The 21,176-nt window shown below is 37.3% G+C and overlaps 1 protein-coding gene across 1 annotated transcript in view; it reads right to left on the bottom strand.

Annotated features, from left to right (window-relative positions):
• Positions 1–21,176, bottom strand: part of LOC126474866 (calmodulin-binding transcription activator 1) — a 1,815,894-nt gene that overhangs the window by 133,319 nt on the left and 1,661,399 nt on the right. The window contains exons 22-23 of the mRNA XM_050102346.1: positions 1,078–1,170; positions 502–569 (exon numbers count right to left, since the gene is read on the bottom strand). Coding sequence (XP_049958303.1) covers positions 502–569; positions 1,078–1,170 — 161 coding nt within the window. The remainder of the gene's footprint in view (positions 1–501; positions 570–1,077; positions 1,171–21,176) is intronic.

The following is a 21,176-nucleotide window of genomic DNA, read 5'->3' as shown; positions in this document are numbered from 1 at the left end:
CAAAAAGTTATTTGTTTGACTACTTCCATTTATCATTAACATATTACTTTCATTGTTTATTTGAAACATTCATTTTTGTTCCACTCTTTTATCCTGTCCCCTTCCCTTTCACTTTTCTTATCTCTTGATTGCCTTTTCTAGAAGCCAAGAGCTGTAAGTCTGTTTTTCAGTTAATACTGAGTCAGTTTATCATTTCTAACAATAAATCAACTATAGGTTGCCGATAAATTATAAATAGCAATACATTTCCTAAACGATTTTAATGGGAGCCCAACGTCATCTCAAGAGACAGCACCGTAACACAATTATTAACAGCATGTAGACAGCCTAGATACTTTATCTCCACTTCTACACAGACTCAAACACAAAAAGGTCCACCAAAACACAGCATAAATGCACAGAAATGTCCTGTTGATATAAAGAGGTCACAACTATGATGACGCATAGGGCAAGTGTAAAATAAATGATAACTGGGATAGCAAGTTGCATTTAACCGCTCACCTTTATTCTTTCAGGCATTGCAGCAATTATTTGTTCCGCTAAAGTTAAAACACGCACTTCCTGCTCCCCTGAAATATGAAAATTATGTTTCAGCTTGTTGCTAATTATTTCATTAAATTAGTATTAATAGAAAGATGTAGGTAATAATTAAATATGTATGCGCTTTAACATTTTCTAATAAAAAAAAAATAAAAAAAAAAAGCAACAACTTAATCTTCACATAGTAAATGCACACTACAGTATTTGGAGTAACAACTAATTTACATTCTCTTGATTACACAAAATTAAAAGACAATGTTCAGTTATCAAAGTAAATTTTGTGTGTTTGAGCTAATTGCTATAATCAGTAGATTTTCTGCAACTTAGCTTCAATATCATAACATCATTAAAATTATTTTTCAACAGTTCTTAATAAAGTGATATAGAGGAAACTATTATCAGTATACAAAAGAATAAAATAAATGATTATGCAATCTTCCCATACAGATACAGTTGGAACAAAACATAGAAAATATCTACGACTAATAAGAGAACTGTGATGGTCCAGTTCTGAGACAGACTACAACTATAACTGACCTACAATGTTCTGCTTATTTTCCAGATCCTCATCAGATACTCCCTCCTCGTCAATCATTGGACTTTCACTTCTTGCTCCAGTAGCCACTTCGCCTGAACCAGAAGTCAAGCGTGTAATTCAATAATACCAAAGAACAAAAACAAGGAACAAAAAATCTAAAGCTGGAAAGAGGAATTATTTCAGCAGGAAAGGGACAAGCAATTTACAAAAAATAGTACTGTCATGAAAAAATATATTTGGATCAAGCAAGAAAATAGCAGCACTAACTTTTTTCCACACACAACCATATGAACAGTTAAGTTTCAACTGGTCATCTGAAGATGTGCTAGTGAACACCTATAAACTTCTTTCAAGAAAAGGAAAGTGACATGATACACACTGATGAATCAAAACATTATGACCACTGCCAAATGTATGAATGCCACATGGGGGTGTCGTGGAAACGTGTCACAGTAAGGGAAATATACCAGGTGTCTCTCCTATAGGTTGTCAGGTACATTTTCTCTAATGTTTCAGCAGATATTTGAAATTTCTTTTTTGTAATGTGAAGCTGGAGTTTGCCCAAACAAATACTGCTCACCACATCTTCCATACGATGTCAAGCGTTGGAAGGCATTGGTTTTGTTTCCAATTAAAAACTGTACAAACTAAATGATTTTCAAAGTGGAATTTTATGTGCCCAATTGATATAGTGGTCCAAAATTAGTCTAGTGTGTTATATGTTTTATTAACATGTAATAACAGGAACAGTAGAACATGCTGAACAATTTTACTATTTATGTTAATACACACCAATAAAAGGAATATTGCTAGATTAATTTCGGACTGCTCTGTAGAATGGGTACATAAAATTCCACTTAAAATCATTTGTTTGGGATGGGAAACAAACCAGTGCATTCTGTTTATGCCGGGCGTCACATAAGATATGTGATGAGCAGGATTTCTTATGACTGACTTCAGCTACAGGTTGCAAAAAAGAAATTGCAAATATGTGCCAAAACACCAGAGAAAATTCGCCTGACTCTTAGGAAAGTTACCCTGTATGAGGAAACCAGAGATGAAAAGTGAATCATACTAGTGATGGTACAGACTGATGGTGACAACTGTCAACTACATGACCATTATCGTGGACCACTTGCATCCCTTCATGTTTGATGTCTTCCCGAATAGCAATGGTGTACTCAGTCAGGACAACTGACCTTGTCACTAGGCCAGAATTGTGCTACAGTGGTTTAAAGAGTATCATAGTGAACACACTCTGATGCAGTGGGCACCAAATTCACCTGATACGAACCTGATCAAGCACATCTGGGACTTTTTACCAGGTAGCAGCTCTGCACCCACAAAGTGTTGGCTGTAATTTATGTATTAGGTGATCTGTCATATGGCTCTGGAAACCCACAAAGGACTTGTGAAATCCATGCCACATATGGAATAACTGCTGTACTGCGTCCCAAAGGTGGAGCAATATGCTATTAAGTAGGTGGTCATAATGTTTATGTGTTTTTAGGTACTATTATGACAGTGAGTCACAATGTTTTGATAATATCAAAACAAATTACACAATTAATCTTTTAGTTTACTTTCTGTTGCATATCTGCAGTCTTGGTACACACTGAAATCTCTGTGCCTCAGTACCACAGCTCGTTGCTAAAGGAATAAAATGACACAGCCCATTGGCAAAGCAGAGTATAGTGCACTACACAAGCACTTTGTTTATCCAGACTAGGTGACACCAGATGTAATCTGGATTTACAAAAACCCAGATAATCTGGAAGTATTCTACTAAATGCCAAAGTTCTAATATGTACTACAATGTACTAACTACTTCTTTTGGCACTAATGAGAAACTCTATTGTTACTATAGTTTACTAATATTTATTTACAGAAATAGTCTGCAAGTTTCTTTTGTTTCAAACTTGTGTGGTGTTTGAGAGCACCCACCATCATGTAGATGTTTCACTAACATCAGTTTCGTTGGAGTAGTTTTCAGCTGAATTTTTTGATAGTTTTTCCAGCTGTGCTGTTGTCTCCACACAAGGCAAAATTTCTTCCCCTGAAATGCCACTTTCGTAGTCCACTTCCATGTCACTGTTGTTGTCTGAGGTACAACAGGCAGCACTGCTAGTCATGAAACCAGTTCTTAGAAATGCTGCTCACTATCCATGCAAATTTTCTGATTTGTAAACAACTGGCAAACAGAAGCAATTAACATATTTCAAAGGACATAGATGGTTTGATTTTCCTATCAACAGGTGAAGAAATTTGTGTCCTCTCGATGCATTGCTGCAAGCCATAATTGTAGCTTAATCTTCACACCTCTTATAACGCCCTGCAGTGTCACCTAACTTGGAAGCCAGTATCTTACTGGACAATATATTGGAACACCATGCTCTCTTTTCTCACTGAACCAAATGAATAATGCTTGATTTCATGCTTCAGTTCTTGCTTTCTTTATTGTACCGTGGTTCTGCAAACTGTCTTTAGTAATCATATTGAAGCAGAAGTCTCCAACTTCTTATTGATTCTTTGTCCAGTCTGAGACAGTTGATGTCCCCACACAACATTTTGCAGCTATCAGGTTACCTTCCATTCGGAAAGTGGGTGCACTCAGTGACTGTTATGTGGCTTATTCAAAGAAATGTGACTAATGCCTGAACAACAGGGACTTATATGCATCGAGAACAGAAAATAGTGCATTGAGAATGGCTAGCCACTAGCAAAAATCTGGATTTGCATAATAAAATCTATAAAAGGACAACTGATTGCTCCACTCTATAATTTATAATTCTACAGATATGTTTTTCAGCAGTTCTCCTTTGTCTGTGAGGGCTATTCAGAAAGTAGGGAACGTTTCCATCTGACGCAGATAGCCGTGTGCTGATCACGTGTATTTTAGTATGTACATGCTCAGCAGCTCAGTCAGCATCCACCCGTGACAGCGGGAAGGTCTCTGCACACACAGTTTTTTTTTTATATTTGAATCTGAAATGTGTGCTGCAATTGAAAACCCCGCCAGTTGTGAGGTGCGGTCTGTGATATGGTTTTTGTTGGCAAAAAACCTAAAACCTATAGAAATTTATCGTGAACTGTGTGAAGTGTATGGAAACAACGTAATTAGTGAATGTTCCATCTGGAAATGGTGCATTTGGTTTAAAAATGGCCAAACCAACATTCATGATGAAGAGAAGAGTGGATGCCCACAAGCATTGTAGCTGATGATCTTGTCACTAAAGTTGATAAAATGATTTGTGAAAACCGTCACTTCACAATAACGGAGCTTTCACTTTCTCTTTCACAAGTTTCATGGACTTTGTTGTTTGAAATTGTCACTCAGCAGTTACACTACCACAAATTTTTTGCACAATGGGTGCCCAAAATGCTTACAGAGAACCATAAAGAACGGCGTATGGGAGCAATAAAGAATGGCGTATGGGGGCAACATTGACATTTCTGGAGGCCTACCACAGACAGACATGGTGATTCATTACTGGATCGAATCATAACTGGTGATGGGACTTGGGTGAAACATGTCATTTGCGAGACAAAATTACAGTCCATGGAGTGGTGGCACACAAGGTCCCCCCAAAAACCAAGAAAATGTTTGCAAACCTTGTCAGCTAGGAAGTTGATGGCAACAGTGTTTTGGGATAGGCAAGGTGTGCTTCTTATTGATTTTCTCGAATGTGGAGCAACCATAAATTCTGCCCGGTACTGTCAAACTTTGCACAGCCTTAGAAGAGCAGTTCAAAACAAATGCCGAGGAAAGCTGGCATCCAAAATTTTGTTTTTGCATGACAATGGCCAACCTCACATGGCAAACTGCACTAAAGAACTCCTTAATTCATTCAAATGGGAAATTTTCCCTTGTCCTCCCTACAGCCCTGATCTTGCACCAAGCGACTTCCACTTGTTTCCCAAGATGAATACTGGCTTGCAATGCAGCGCTTTGATGATGATGCAGAACTCCAGGCAGGCGTGACGCAATGGCTGAAGTCTCAGGTGGCAGAATTTTATGACAACGGTCTTTCAAAGCTTGTCCACCACTATGGTAAGAGCCTCAATGTGTTTGGTGACTCTGTGGAAAAGTAGTATGTCAGTCGCTCTTTCACAGGTTTATAATAAAATGTATTTCTTGGACTTAGTTTTTTTTAATGCCAAAACGTTCCCTTCTTTCTGAATACCCCTCGTATTTTGCTTAGTGTCTCCCAACATTTTGTCCATCAAAACAACCACTTTCATTCACTTTTAAGCCATTTCACTCACACATGCTCAAAACATTGCAACAAAACAACAATACTGGTACAGCTTCTTAACACTGGAAGGAACATATCCACACTGACTGTAGTAACAGTAGCTAGAAGCATGTGACCAGCAACCTATCTGCTACCTGCAGTACCAACATAACAACTGTATATGTAACATACTACACCATCTGTATATCACATATTTTCACATTAAAAAAGTTAAAAATAACGTATCTGTATAAACTGAACATCTGGATTAAAGAGGGCTGGAAGATTTTTGTGTGATTAATGCGATTACTCTTCAGTAGCAGTGAAAAAGTTGCACTTGCGTCAGGGCAATCCACATATGCTTTTTTGGCTGTGTGGATTGGCCTGACACACCAGCAATATTTCTGCAGCTGCTGGAAATGAACTGAAATATTATTCTCCAATGAATCTCTGTTACAGTAATGTGGAGCAGGGATTTCACTGTGTACCGGCCATGTATATGCAAAGAAACAAAAAATTGCCTCATTGGTTCACGGGCATCACATCAGATAAAATTGTGGAAGCTGCACAATTTTCAGTGAGACATCTGCTTGTCATCTTCAGATGCTTACTGACATGTTGTAGCAGGGGCTCGCCAATATATACACTGACTTGCTGGAAAAGAACAGGCACCAAGGGGTGGGGCTCTAACATAGTTGTAGATGAATTATAGAGCACATCCAGTGTCCTCTGTTGGATAAATGGGCTACTGTCTTCACATATCAAACACGAGAAAAGCGTGGCAGCAAATCACAGACCAGCATGCACACAGGCAAAGTGTTGGCACCAAGTTTAAGTGTGCAGACTTTGATTCTCCATATGTGTTGACTTGAATTCAATAATCTGTGGCAATGATGCCTTAGTACCTCCAGTGTTGGTTCCCAAATCTTCCTGAGTTGAAATCCCATGTGTCTATTAACCAGGTCATTACTTACATATATTTTGACTGCTTCTGTAATGACCGAGTCCCAGTACGAGCAAGCGGATGAAAGGATCTTTGTCTCTCCATATTTCATGTTGTGTCCTGTGTCAAGATGATGTTCAGCCACAGCGGACTTTCTGGCTGACCCAATATGGTGTGATGCCTATTTTCAACATATCTATTCTTAACAGTGCAACATGTCTGGCCAATGTTTGATTTCTCACACTGGCACAAGATTTTATAATCCCTGGCCTCCTTAGATCCAGGTTGTCTTTAACGGAACCCAGCATAGTTACAATTGTGCTGGAAAGTGGAAGGCAAATTTTATTTGATGTTTCTCGAACACCCTGCCAATCTTATTAAAAGACATGCCACCAACATAGGGCAGAAAAACCACCTCCCAGAGTCCTTGAGCTGTTCTTGAGCATTATTGCATGCACGCTGGCATGCTTTACAGATCAGTTTATCAGAGTACCTGTTTTGTACAAATACAGACTGAAGATGGCTAAGCTCTGCTGATAAGCTCCCTGCATCTGAGATAACTGTAACCACATTAACAAGAGTCCGTAATACGCCACTGCACTGAGGTGGGTCATGGCAGCTCGTAGCTCATAGATACAGATCACTGAGAGTCGAATTGTGAAACACACTGTGACTCAAGGAACCGTCTTTGTTTCTGCATACCAAGATATCTGAGAATGGGAGGCTCCATGGTGAAGCAAATGCTCACATGGAGGGAGTTAAGGTGTTCCAGAAATGCAGGAAGCATTGCTGCTCCTTGTGGCTAAACTACAAAGGTGTCATCCACATATCTCCAGAAACATTTAGATTTCAACATCAATGACAAAAGTACTTTTTCCTGAAAGTCTTCCATAAAAGTCTCCCATAGTAGCTAACCTTTTTATGGAAGCATGAATGACTTTGCATCCTCCTCTATGCCCCTTTTGTCCAAAGCACTTTGAACTGCATCTGTACAATGCCTCTTATGACTCAAGGTTACTAAATGACAGATTTCTTTGACCAAAAACCTTTTCCCACTGTAATTTAAATGAAGGCCATGGCTGGTAGGCTTGGATCTATCTAATATGCTTACATTCATTAACTTCACATACAGAAATCTTTTTACACGCTTTATCTAGCTCTTTGTTTACTCTTCCTATTAACTTATTTACACATGACCAAAGAGGTAGATCACATATGTTTGGTTGATTTACAACAGCTACATTTGTGTTGCCTAATTTGAGTAGTATACTTTCAAGAACTATGACATGTTTACTACTTTTATGCCTGACAACAACATTTATACTTGCACAAATTAGGGCACAGTCTTTTAAGCCAAGGTTTTCACAAGGTTTTATCAATGTTTTTGTCACTTCTTCTATGCCTCTTCCTGGCCTGACGAAGACATGGATACTTCAGTTAGTTTTTTCATATCTGCCACCTTTCTTGCTTTTTGACATCCATGATTACTGGCAAGAATTAAAACTTTTCATTCTTTCTCATACACTTCAGACTGATTGACTGATTTTTAAAATCATATTTCATTGTTTACTAAGTGAAACATGTAAAAAATTTACAGTGCACAGCTTCTGATGTTTGTAATTATTTTCTGAACTCATATGTTTCTGGGTGCCATTTTTTGTAGGATCACTTTTGTCATTATAGATATTTGATGCACTCACATTTATATTTCCAAGTTTTGTACTGGTTTCCACTGTGGTTCTTGCTTTTTTATGTCACTGGTAGCTGATATTTCTTTGAGTTTGAATCAATGCTCCCTTTGTTGAGTATTACAACCAAGATTTTACAGCTGTTTCCCAAATAAGGCTATCCTTTTGAGTTCATCAATTTCACTGGTTTCTGTTGGTAAACTGAGAAGAAAGTTGACACAATGGTTGCATTCGCACGTCACTGTGCCACAGTTTTTCCACTTTATTTTGATCTTGTAATGATTTCATTTGTGTCTTTTACTTTTACTTTGCAGCAATAACATTTTCCAAATCAAATGACAATCCCACCCCCCACTGAATACATGAAGACTCATTCCTCATTTACATTTTTCAGAGAACTGAATTTTTGTGTACCTTTTTTCACAGCCATCTTTTACATATTTCATATTAGTAATCATAATAGTTGATACAAAATAACTTAGTTGTCTTTTATGTACTTTTTTTCCTGCTGTAAATCATACCAAAATGTGTTTGCAGAAGTAATTTCAGGCATTTAAGATACAGATATAAGTTTTATAAAATTTTGTTGAAATTAAGGAAAATGAGTTTTCGTTCACTGTTACAGTAATCAACAAAGAGTACATCATGTGTAGCGGAAGTCAGCCACTGAACAAATTCCTTTGACCTGCACAATTTAAGTATGCATTTTTAAGCATATCTCAAAAGTGTATCAAATAAGCAGTTTTACTATTGTGAAAACACTACAATGAACTTAATATAAAGTTGACTCAAACACAAGCAATTTACGCCATCAATCAAGAATCATATTAAATACAAACTGTATGTCATGACAGGTTTCTGAAACCTTGCTCGTATGGAATAAAACATGTTTCGAATGATAGGGATCACTGGCTCCATGGAAAAGGTTTCAGTGTCCTAACCACTGTACTGTCACTTTTGTGTAACAACCCGTGGAAATCCTTATTATCAAAAAATTAACACAAACTCAGCTTGTGTCTGGGTGTACCACATATGAAAAAAAATGCAAAAAGGGTGGAACATGAGCAGCAGTATTGTTATAAGACATGAATTTTGCCTGAATTGAAAGCCTTGATGCTGTGTATCCAGTTCAACTTAGTGACAAAGTATTTCATTCTGCCCAGTTACAGAGAAAATTACTCAATGAATTTGTTTGGTATAAACCTATGTTTCATACACCATTTTCAGGAAGAGTAATAGTCTCATGCAAGTCAGTTTTCAGTATTTACATTATTCATTTTTATGTATAGCAACTGGCTTCTTATTTGCAAATTATTTGACTTAATAGCTAAAATTACTTATTTTAATAACAGCAGGAAGTATGTTACTTCTTCAAACTGTGAACACAGGTACATCAGATTAACAGGTAGTCTTTACTGCTGAGCAAGTGAGAGCATCACAGTATTTTTAGGCCAGTTAGTTGAGCAATGAAAATTTCATCCTAGATGGGTTACTCTAGAATTTCATTCAATCAAACATTAGTTGATGAAAATAGGCTGAATATGGCGAGTGATTGTTTTGTCTGTATCTGACTGTTGCAATGATATGTAATACAGACTTATGAATAAGTTAGAATTTGTAGCAATGTCTTTCTATCATGTAGAAATCTCTCTTCCATAGGTGCACTCAGTATTTTGAGACTAAATTCACCAAATTTGAAGCTTCTCAGTGTGTGGTGCATATTACCCATGGTGTCACACTGCTGTGCATTACCAAATATATTTTACTTTTTAATTAAATGAGAGACAAGCAAGAAACACCTAAACATACTATTTACCATTTCCTTTGATACTGCGTGGCTATTAACACTGATCATGCTACTGCTATCACATGTGTAAATGATAATTTGCATTTGTTGTAGAAAAAAGAAGACCATTTACAATATGCCAAACAGCAGTAAACTCAAGACTGAATTTGTTGGATGGTAAATTATTGATCTGAGTAGCTTTGAGCAAGACTGACTGATGACTGACCATCAATGAAGTTCTTTCAGAATACAGTAATATTGCACAGAGGAAATAGAATACCACATTTGTTCACTTGTATTTCATTCTCTATTGTAATAAGTCACTGCATTCTTTCATTATATTAAAATTATTATTTGATACACATTTGAGACATGGTAAATATGCAGACTTCAGTTTTGCAGTTGAGGGGAAATTGTTTAGTGACTTGTTTCAGTTACAAAGGATGTGCTCTGTGTTGCTCGCAGGGACAATGAATGAACTTCACATGATACACATGACTGTGTGTGGACAGTGTTACCAACTCAATTCTTGCTGCTGGTTGTAAACTCATTAGAAAGTACAGAAATAGCCTGAAACAATATTTTCAAAATGCTCTGGTATGTGTAAAGCTGTAAGAAAGCCAACAAGTATAGTTTAGCCAAAATGATAACTGTATTAGAATTGGTGCTGACAGCAATAATCTAATAACCTCAGATAGGTAAGTGAATGAAAAATATTAGCATAGAAAATAACTTACATGCACAAGTAATCAAACTTTTATGCCAAGAACTGAGTAATTTAAATTTGCCCATAAAAATAATTATACATTCAGTAAGTAATATTCCTTTTGACAAAAAGTTGTATGGTACACTCTAGTTCTAAGTGAAAGTTATAATATTTTAATACTGGTATGACTTTTAGCATGAGCAACTTCTTCATTTATATTCCAAAAACAGTGTAAATATTAGTAATGAACTACATAAAACAGCTCCTGAGAAAGAAAGCTATAAAAATGAAAAGCCAATATTGAAATATAAATCATTTTTAAAGCAATTACTATTTTAATGAGATATAAATTGTACACATATTTCAGTAACAAGCACTTGGTGCACTGGTGAAAGTTGAAAACTATAAAAATTATTAAAAAATGCAAATAATTAAAAAGCAGACAAATGTATTTAAAAGTTGGAGACATACAAATAAAAGGAAACCCTTGCTCACTTTTGACAGCAACCAAAACTACTACACACATCATAGGCAAACTGCAACATGTCGATGCCTATCAAAGAAATCCTTTCTTAGTGCACTCCTGAAATGTTTATCATGTAACTGCAAGACTTAGCTTCTCCCAGTACAATTTGATTCTGTTATTTCGCTACCAAACACAAATAATATTTAGAGCCTCAATATGTGTTCTCTCTAATTTTAAGGGTGTGAACATCATGAAATGATTAGAAGTCTTCCCTGATCCTCTCTTCCACACAGGACCTAAAGATTATCGCATATGATGATGGTCATTTCTGTCGCTGAGGAGGTCTTGAAGAATTCCATAAATTTAAGGAATAATAAGGAATGTGCAAATAAGCCTGGAACTGTAACAGCTTCCCCAGAATGTCAGTACAAAAGTATCAATGCTATTCTTTTCAAAATGACATTTCCATACATAACTGAAGACTTTTTCCTTTAAGCAACTCTATTGTCAATCCACAAAGATGTCCTATCTTATAAAGTAATCCCCGTACAGACAAAAAATGTCTGCAAAAACACATGGAAAGCACTTAAAGGTTGTAATCATTAAGTATTTTATGGATGACATAACCAAATCAGAAAATCTTAAGTTCAAGTTTTAAGACAATAAAAGATCATGTGCTGAACATCAAAGATCAGTTTAAACTCATTCATAAAAAAAACAGCAACACAATCACTAAATACAAATTAAAATCATATTCATGTAAAGATACAGCATGATGCATGTACAGAGTTGAATTCACGAAACATTGTTGTGAAACAAGAGTGTCCCACAAATATGAAAGATACAATTGGTCAAAACATTTGTTGCACCTTTTCATACAGCTGAAAGAAAGTGTGAGCACCAATTGTGCTAATTTTCATTTTGAAACAACATGTTAAAAAATTAGTCAACAGTCAGTCTTGTTGCTAGGCTAATCTGTTGAAAGTAGTTACATAAATCAGACAAGGATTGTACAATATTGAATGGTAAGAAACTGAACAGCAAAGGGAACTGTTTGCAAAAGTGACAAGGGCATGAGAATTAAAAGCAAGTTAGAAAATATGGTTCTAGAACAGAAATCGATACCAGAAAATGAAAAATAAATTACAAGGAGCAATGGGTGCCGTGATGATGTTTTTACATCACATTGGGCCAATTTGCAAATTGTTACACTACTAGTTGAAAACCCAGCATTGCCTGGATATGTATTTATTCCAATATTCTATTAGTCCATCTCTTCCTTTCCCCTCTCTATGTCCATCTCCTACTCCCCAAACTGTATCCATCTCTTGCTCACCCTTTTCTCTGTCTACCTGCCTCTTGCCCCTCTGTTCATCTGCTCCCTACCCCTTTGTTCATCTCCTCCTCCTCCTCCTCCTCCTCCTCTAAGTTAATCTTCTCCTCCCCCTCTATCTCCTCCTCACCCTCTCTAAGACCATCTCCTCCCCCTCTCATGTCTACCTCTCCCCTCTCTGTGTCCATCTTTTCCTCGTTATTTCTCTCTTCTCCTCCTCCTCTTTCCTGTCACTGTCCATCTCCTCTCCCCTCTCTCTGCACATCTCATCCACTTTCCTTTCTCTGTCCATCTGCTTCTACCCTTCTGTCCATCTCCTTGCCCCCCCCCCCTTTCTCTGTCCATCTGCCCCCCCCCCTTTTTCTCTGTCCATCTCCTCCTCTTTTCTTTATGTCCATTCCCCCCTCCCCCTTTCTCAGTCCATCTCCTCCTCACCCTATCTGTGTGTCTCTGCCTTCCCCTTCTCTATCTGACCACCACCTCCTACCCCTTTCTCTCTCTGCATTAGCACCCGACCCCAATTGGAGGTTGCTGGTTCTTACCCCCACAGTATTTCTTTAAAGATAGTAAGCAGTATGTATACTAAGTTCTGTTGAAATCGATCCCGGGGTAAAGGAGGAGTTTCTTACTTGTGGCTCTGACCACATACACACATGTCAAATGTATTTCACATGAATTTTATGTGTATTTGTACACATAGTTCACCTGTATCTCTAACAAATTTCGTCCTGCAGTTTTGTTTTCATGAAGTTTATGATGTCATATCTCCAGAACTATATGTTGTAGACTGATACAATTATATAAATACATTTGGTGGTATATGTGGATACTGTCTGCGAAATGTGTTGTGAATAGATGTAGTTGCAGAGAAGTCGTAAGTTTAAATGTCATGTCTGATGTGGCAGTTGTTTGTGCATCTTGGCATTTATGATGCTGCACCTCGTGAACTACATTTATAATAATTTTGTAGGTTTATTCAACAGTATATGTGAATACTGTCTGCAAAATGTCTTGCAAACATAGTTAGTAATAAGGAAGTGATAAATTAAAACATCACGTCTGATGTGGAATTTTTACAGAATGAATAGCAAAAATGAATGTGTGATAAACTTTTTTCCTTTCATTATTTTGTGGGGGTTCTCAATGAGATAAAGTTTTTCAAATGTTTGAAACTATGTGTAAAGTTTGTTACAAGTGGCTAAGTGCTCTCATTCTCAAACAGTGAACGAATAAATCCTGAGTACTCACACGTCATGAGCTACACTTCTTTCCAAACTCCACCACCACCTCATTGATAGGTAGGTGGTTCTTACCCCCACAGTGAATCTTTGCAGGCATTAAGTGATATGTGTAGCACACTTTGTTGAAATGGGTCCAGTGATTTAGGAGATGTGGAACATACATATGTACATACTTACATACATACTTACTTACACACATACACACATTTTTACAGTATCTATGGGTTTAAGAAATGCCAACAGGAACATTTTTTAACCTCGTGTGATCCGTTTCAAGACGTATGTCACACTATGTATATAAATTATGTACACTGGAATGCAGACATGGTGGGAAATAGAACATTCCACAGAGTGCCTTTATGTATGTTGCAGTTATCAAGAGACAAGACTAAATGAGTATGTGGATGTAAATGATTAATGGAAAATCTCATATAAGATGTGAAACAAATACTAACAAAGAGATAGAGGGGCTGGCCAGTACTTACCTCAGCTCAGTACAGCCGATAGATACACATAAAACAGAACTGAAAATTTACATTCCTAGCTTTCGGAACTTTGTTCCTTCATCGGGGAGGAGAGAGGGGAAAAAAGGGAAGAAGGGAAAGTGGATTCAGTTACTCACAACCCAGGTTATGAAGCAACAGGGAAAGGTAAACAGGGAGGGTAGCAAGGATGGAGGCATGGTTGTCAGAGGGAAGCCAAAGATATTCTACTGTAAGTACTGTGCCAGCTTCAAACCAAAGAGGATGCATACAGAAGTAAAGAGGTATGCATCCTCTTTGGTTTGAAGCTGGCACAGTACTTACAGTAGAATATCTTTGGCTTCCCTCTGACAACCATGCCTCCATCCTTGCTACCCTCCCTGTTTACCTTTCCCTGTTGCTTCATAACCTGGGTTGTGAGTAACTGAATCCACTTTCCCTTCTTCCCTTTTTTCCCCTCTCTCCTCCCTGATGAAGGAACAAAGTTCCGAAAGCTAGGACTGTAAATTTTCAGTTCTGTTTTATGTGTATCTATCGGCTGTACTGAGCTGAGGTAAGTACTGGCCAGCCCCTCTATCTCTTTGTTAGTATGAGTATGTGGATGAACCATTGGGGCAGATTAAAACTGTATGCCAGACTGGGACTCAAACTGGGGCCTTTTGCCTTTTGAACGCAAGTGATCTACCAGCTAAGCTATCCAAGCACAACTCACCACTCCCATGTCTTCAAACATGCTTACATAAAGCAATTTGTAGAGTACTTAAACATGAATGGCAAAGGCCTTTTGCCTTTTGAACGCAAGTGATCTACCAGCTAAGCTATCCAAGCACAACTCACCACTCCCATGTCTTCAACCATGCTTACATAAAGCAATTGGTAGAGCACTTAAACATGAATGGCAAAGGTCTCAGGTTCAAGTCCCAATTCGGCACACAGTTTTAATCTAAAAGGAAGTTTCAAATCAGTGCATATTCTGTTGTGGAGCGAAAATTTGCTCAGAATATGTGGATATCAGTTCTGAGAACATATCCCTTCCAGCAATATAAAGCATAAAGCTTAAAATACTTACAAGAAATTGGTTCCAAAAGTGTTATGAAGCAGGAAAAAATGCTTATCACAAGTTTTTTCACTACCTTGCAATGGTACTGGAAAAATGATGTGAATGGAGGAAAAGTCAGAATTTTCTCATAGTTGTTAGACACACTGGAGTTCATTGTGAGAACATTGTGAAGTGGAGTGGGCAAACAAGAAATGCAGGTAAAAGTGACAGAATGATAAGGCTAGTTGTTCAAAACAGAGGAAGCGTCCAGTGTTTAATACATAAACCGAGTTTCCCTCATTTTCACACCTACTCATTTTCCTCAAGTGACTCATTTCAATGTTTCTCCATTGATAACCGCTCTGAAATTTTCTGATCAAGTATGAGATTAGCATGTTTTTGGCCATGACTGAAAAAGAAAATACTACTAAACATCTTCATTTTAAAACATGAGAGAACACAATAACATAGAACTTTACAGGACTTTGAACTAAACTTGCAGAAGCCATGCCTTTTTCTCCCAAATCCTTTTTATTATTTTGAACTTACTAGACATGAACCATTGAGAAGCACTCTGAACAGTGGAGGAATATTGAAATTAAAAGGGTTCAGCGTGTGGTATAAAATGAAATATGTGGCCTACCTCTACATTTTTGCTCTGAAAAACCCTGAAATGCATGGCAGAGGGTACTTTTTCTTGTACCATATATTAGGATTTCTTCTTGTTCCATCTCCAAATGGAGTATGACAAAAATGACTGACTGTAAGCCTCTGTATAAGTTGTTGTTTGTCTAATTTCATCTGCACTATCTCTATGGGATAGATGTGTAGGGACTGACGAATATTCTTAGTTTTTGCCTTATAAGTTGATTCTTGAAGTTTTCTAACCAGTTTCTTACAAGGCATATGGAACCTTTCTTAGAGTGTATGCCAGTTAAGACTTTTCAATATTTTTATTACACTCTCTCACCAGTCAGGTGTTCCTGAGACCAGGTTTGATCTCTTACTGGAGTATAGACTGTACAAGTGTTTTGCATACAATCTCTTTCATAGACAAACTGCAGTTTTCCAGTACCTATCAAAAATTGTTTCCTGATATTTGTTATACCTACAGCTAAGCCTATGTGGTTGATCCACTTCATATCTCTACGCACATTACTCTTGAACAATGGAAAATCCAGGATGAAATGTAATGATACTATGAAAAGAAAAGCTGCTAATCACCATATAGCGGAGATGCTGAGTCGCAGATAGGCAGAACAAATAGACTGTTGCAATATAAGCTTTTAGCCAACAAGGCCTAATGCTAGGGTGACTATGTTGGGAAATAAATGTGTAAAAATGAAGAATAAAAATGTAGATTGTTAATAATATTTCTTTTATTTAAAAAACTAAGAGTTTCCACATTAAAAATTTGGTGGCCCTCATAGATGAGTCATAGAGGGTGGTTGTTCTGTGGATCAGTTCTGCTTCCTGTTTTACAAATGGGTGTAACCTGTGTTTCCCCCAACACATGGAACATATCCTCTTCATAAGATCTTTGATCAATTATGGCAAAGAGTAGAGCTAATTCACTTGCAAATTCGGTGTAGAGCTTAAAAGGGACTTCATCGAGCACTGAGGCTTTATTGAGTTTTGTGATTTAAGTGGCTTCTCAACACCACTAGTATTGATTATTATGTCATTCATCTTTGCAATGATGTGTGTACCGAATGATGGCAACATTGCACGAGTTTCCTTTGTGAAGGAATATTTGAAAACAGAATTCAACAAATTGGCTTTAACTTTTGTTTTGTTGTTTCTAATTTGATCCCTGTCTGGCTCACACGAGTCTGATCCTGATATTTGTGCTATTGAAAGCCTTAACCTATGACCAGCAGTTCCTACATTTTTGTAACAGATCTTGTGACTTTATTTTGTTGTTGTAGGTTTTGCACATTGCCCTTCTGGTACCCAATTGTATTTCAATTAATGTCTGCCTATCTGTGGTGTTATGCTTTATTCTATACCTATTATGTAGTAGGTGCTGTTTGTTAAGAAGCTTTCTGATGTTGTTTGTACACGAAGCGAAATCTGCATTATTTTTAATTTTTCTACTAGGTGCAAAAGTGTTGTTGTTGAGTGACTGTAGGAGGATGCAAGAACACTTGGGCAAAATTCTTAGTTATTGTGATGAATGGCAGCTAGTTCTAAATGTAGAAAAATGTAAGTTAATGCAGAACAGTATGAAAAACAAACCTGTAATGTTCAAATACAGTATTAGTAGTGTGCTGCTTGACACAGTCAAGTCAATTAAATATCTAGGCATAACATAAAGCAATGTGAAATGGAATGAGTATGTAATGACTGTCGTAGGAAAGGTGAATGGTAGACTTCAGTTTGTTGGGAGGATTTTAGAACAGTGTGGTTCATCTGTAAAGGAGACCACATATAGGGCAATAGTGCGACCCATTGTTGAGTACTGTTTGAGTGTTTGGAATCAGCACTAGATCGGATTAAAGGAAGGCATCAAAGAATTCAGAGACAGGCAGCTAGATTTGTTACCGTTAGGTCCAAACAATATGCAAGTATTGTGGAAATGCTTTGGGAACTCAAATGGGAATCACTGGAGTGTAGGTAATGTTTTTTTCAAAGAGCATTACTAGCAAATTTAAGAGAACCAGCATTTGAGGCTGACTGCAGAGCAGTTCTACTGCCAACAATGTACATTTTGCATAAGGACCATGAAGATAAGATTAGAGATATTAGGGTTCGTATGGAAGCATATAGACAGTCGTCATTCCCTTATTCTATTTGCAAGTGGAACAGAAAAGGAAATGACTAGTAATGGTGACCTGCAGAATAAATATGTGGATATAGAAATATTTCTGTAGCTTGGCTGACTATTCATTTTAACTTGTGCCACAGTTCCTATATGCTGTGCTGTTCCAACTCGACCTCATGGGACACAGGTGTCCACTAGTGCCTACAGGTCATCTGCTGGGCTGAAGAAGGTGACAAGCTCTCCACAAAGAGGTCTTATTTCATCAGTTTCATACTCTTTTCTCCATTGCATGCAAAAAGTTATGATTATTCAACACATCTGACATGTTGCAACATTTCTAAATGCTCCTTTGTCATATTAGGCACATACTGACACTATGTGTAACTGGATTATAATAATCATGCATGTCATAATAAATGTACCAGTAATGAAGACTTCCAGAAGCAACACCCAGCCATTCTCACTTTTCTGGGAAGAACATTTCTAGTTTTTTGCAAAAGATCGATTGTCTCAGGGTCTTCTGTGTTATAAGGGACTACATTACAAAGAAATACAACATACAGTTTTGCTACATGTTCCTTCATTGAACACAAAATTATTTATTGGATGGCAATGTAAGAAGGCAATTCCTCACTAGACTGACAGGCGAAGTAAAGCAAGAAATGAATCCGAGGGAAAAAAATTCATTCCTCTTTCTTTTGTAATGAAACTTTGACAGAGTGTTGAGACAAGGATCCAGGGCCGATGAAGCACATGAAATGAACTGAAATCATTTAGACTCCTTTTTTAATTGCATGATACACAATGCTACTGGAAATGCTGTTAGAAACAATTAATTTACAGAAATGAACTTCTTTAAAGGACATGCATTACAGCGGCATGAACTTGTTATTGTACTATTGTAATGCTGTGTAGAAGAGTTTCCCAAACCAAATAAAAATGTGGTCGACAGCACGTCTATGTTTGGGTCAATTTTCTCACGTAAGTCACTTTTTTAGTCACAAAAAGGATAAACAGAGTAGAAAGCTCCCAGATCCAATGCTGAAGAGCACTCTCCATCTTATGATAGTTCAGCATTTGTCACAAATATCTCATCGCTTTTTTTATTAAAAAAATCAACATGTTCAGTGAAATTGGAAAGGATTTGGTTGTCTCACTTTCCTTTACAGGAGCCATAATCCTTTGATTCAGGCAGTGAACATGTAACACAGGCTGTTTCTGGTTGATTGCTCCTGAGTTGTCACCCCCCCCTTTTTTTTTTTGTGGAGGGAGGGGGGAGCTGACCATAAGTACTGTGCGTACAACAGTACTAGTTAGTGAGAAAATTACAACTAAGCAAATATGAATGTAACGTGACAAGTTTGACAGGAAAACTCAAAATAAATGAAAAAAAAATCTGACATTTTATTAGTACATTTACAGAACAAAACATTTCTTTTAATTAAAAAGTGATGAAATATTTGGTGACAAATTTATTTATTTAAATTTGTCACAAAATATTTCATCACTTTTTAATCAAAAGAAATGTTATGGGTTGGGTTGGATTGGGTTGGGTTGTTTTGGGGAAGGAGAACAGACAGCGAGGTCATCCGTCTCATCGGATTAGGGAAGGACGGGGAAAGAAGTCGGCCGCGCCCTTTCAAAGGAACCATCCCGGCATTTGCCTGGAGCGATTTAGGGAAATCACGGAAAACCTAAATCAGGATGGCTGGACGGGGGATTGAACCGTCATCCTCCCGAATGCGAGTCCAGTGTCTAACCACTGCGCCACCTTGCTCGGTCTGAAATGTTATGTTCTGTAAAATGTACTAATAAAATGTCAGATTTTTTTTCATTTATTTTGAGTTTTCCTGTCAAACTTGCCATGTTACATTCATATTTGCTTAGCTGTAATTTTCTCACTAAAAAAGTACTGTTGTACGCACAGTACTTATGGTCAGCTCATGAGCTGATTGCCTCCCCCCCCCCCCCCCCCCCCTCCCCCCAATAGTCTGGGTGACAACTCAAGAGCAATTAACCAGGAACAGCCTGCGTTACATATTCACTGCCTGAATCAAAGGATTATAGTTCCTGTAAGGGAAACGAGACAACCAAATCCTTTCCAATTTTACTGAACATGTTCATTTTTTGCTTTACTTTTTTTTGTCTTTGATGGTGCCCACTAGTGCTACAATTGCTGATCCTAGCCTTCGTGTGAACATCCAGTATATTTCCACAGTTCTCAGTAATTTTCAGAGAAAACTTTTATAACTGTTTTGTAGGAAGTTCACTCTCATCTGCTGCAAATGAATTTATAATGTTCCCAATCTATAGGCAAGTAAAATTCCATTCAATAATTACAGCATGACAAAAACTTAAGTATTAAGGAACAGAGGTTTTCTATGAAGTTATCAGTTGCTACTGAATTTGAGCCAGGTAACCAATAGAAGTATTCAACCACAACTTTCATTCCACTTGTTATTGTAATGCATGCCCATCTCAGATGGCACTCAGATTCTGACTCATCCACATGGAGGCTGTCTTTTTAGTAAACACTACAAGTTTCCCCAAAGATCCTGCTACTATCAGTATCTGGCACTGGCAAACTCTCAGTGCCCAATATCATGTGGGCTCTGCAGCATTTTCACATTGCTTTAAGCTTGGAAGCTTCTTAGGCTCCTGAAACATATTTCGAAGTAAAAACCTAAATATGTGGTGCCTGAAAACAACAAGTAGAATCTGTGAGGATGTGATGTTTGGTGCCAAAAAAATAAACTCTAGTGCCCATTATGCACACTCACCAGCTATTTGACAAACAAGTTCAATTACAAGCAACTTCCCTGTCTGCTTGCAGTGCACGCAACTATCTGAGCTGTGATGCTCAATAACTGTCCAGAATTATGCTACATAAGCCAGTATCATGCAATCCTATATCATGCACTGTTTTCTGCACTCAACTCACCATTAAGAATTTTATCATTTCCGCATACCCTCAGAATTTTCTTTGGATATTTTGTATGTTCTGGTTAACACTTCCAGCAGTACAGTGTAAGTTAGGAGATCGAAGTGATGTTTGGCACAAACAGTGACCACTAACAAAATATTATAAGCCAAAGTCGAGAGATATAAATAGAATATATCACATAAAAACAACAAGAAGTACATGTGGACAAAAAGGGAAAGCAAAACCAAGTTCAGAAGCAGTGGGAAAGATGGAAGAGACTATAGAAACTGATGAACTGTAATAGGTTACCAGTACAAAAAAAGTAAAATACAAAGGGAAAAGAATGTCAGAATGGAGAACAAATGAAGAAATCAATGAAGCTAAGAATTATGTGAGAGGTTGATTTTTAGTTAAATACATGTTTTTCATTCACTTCAAGAATGTGTTTTGTCCTAGTCAGTCTTACTCCATAAAACAATAATAAGGTCTCTT

The sequence above is a fragment of the Schistocerca serialis genome, chromosome 4 (assembly GCF_023864345.2).
Source record: "Schistocerca serialis cubense isolate TAMUIC-IGC-003099 chromosome 4, iqSchSeri2.2, whole genome shotgun sequence".
Taxonomy (NCBI): domain Eukaryota; kingdom Metazoa; phylum Arthropoda; class Insecta; order Orthoptera; family Acrididae; genus Schistocerca; species Schistocerca serialis.
Note: the sequence above shows the minus strand (reverse complement) of the source record. Positions and strands in the feature narration are given on the sequence as shown.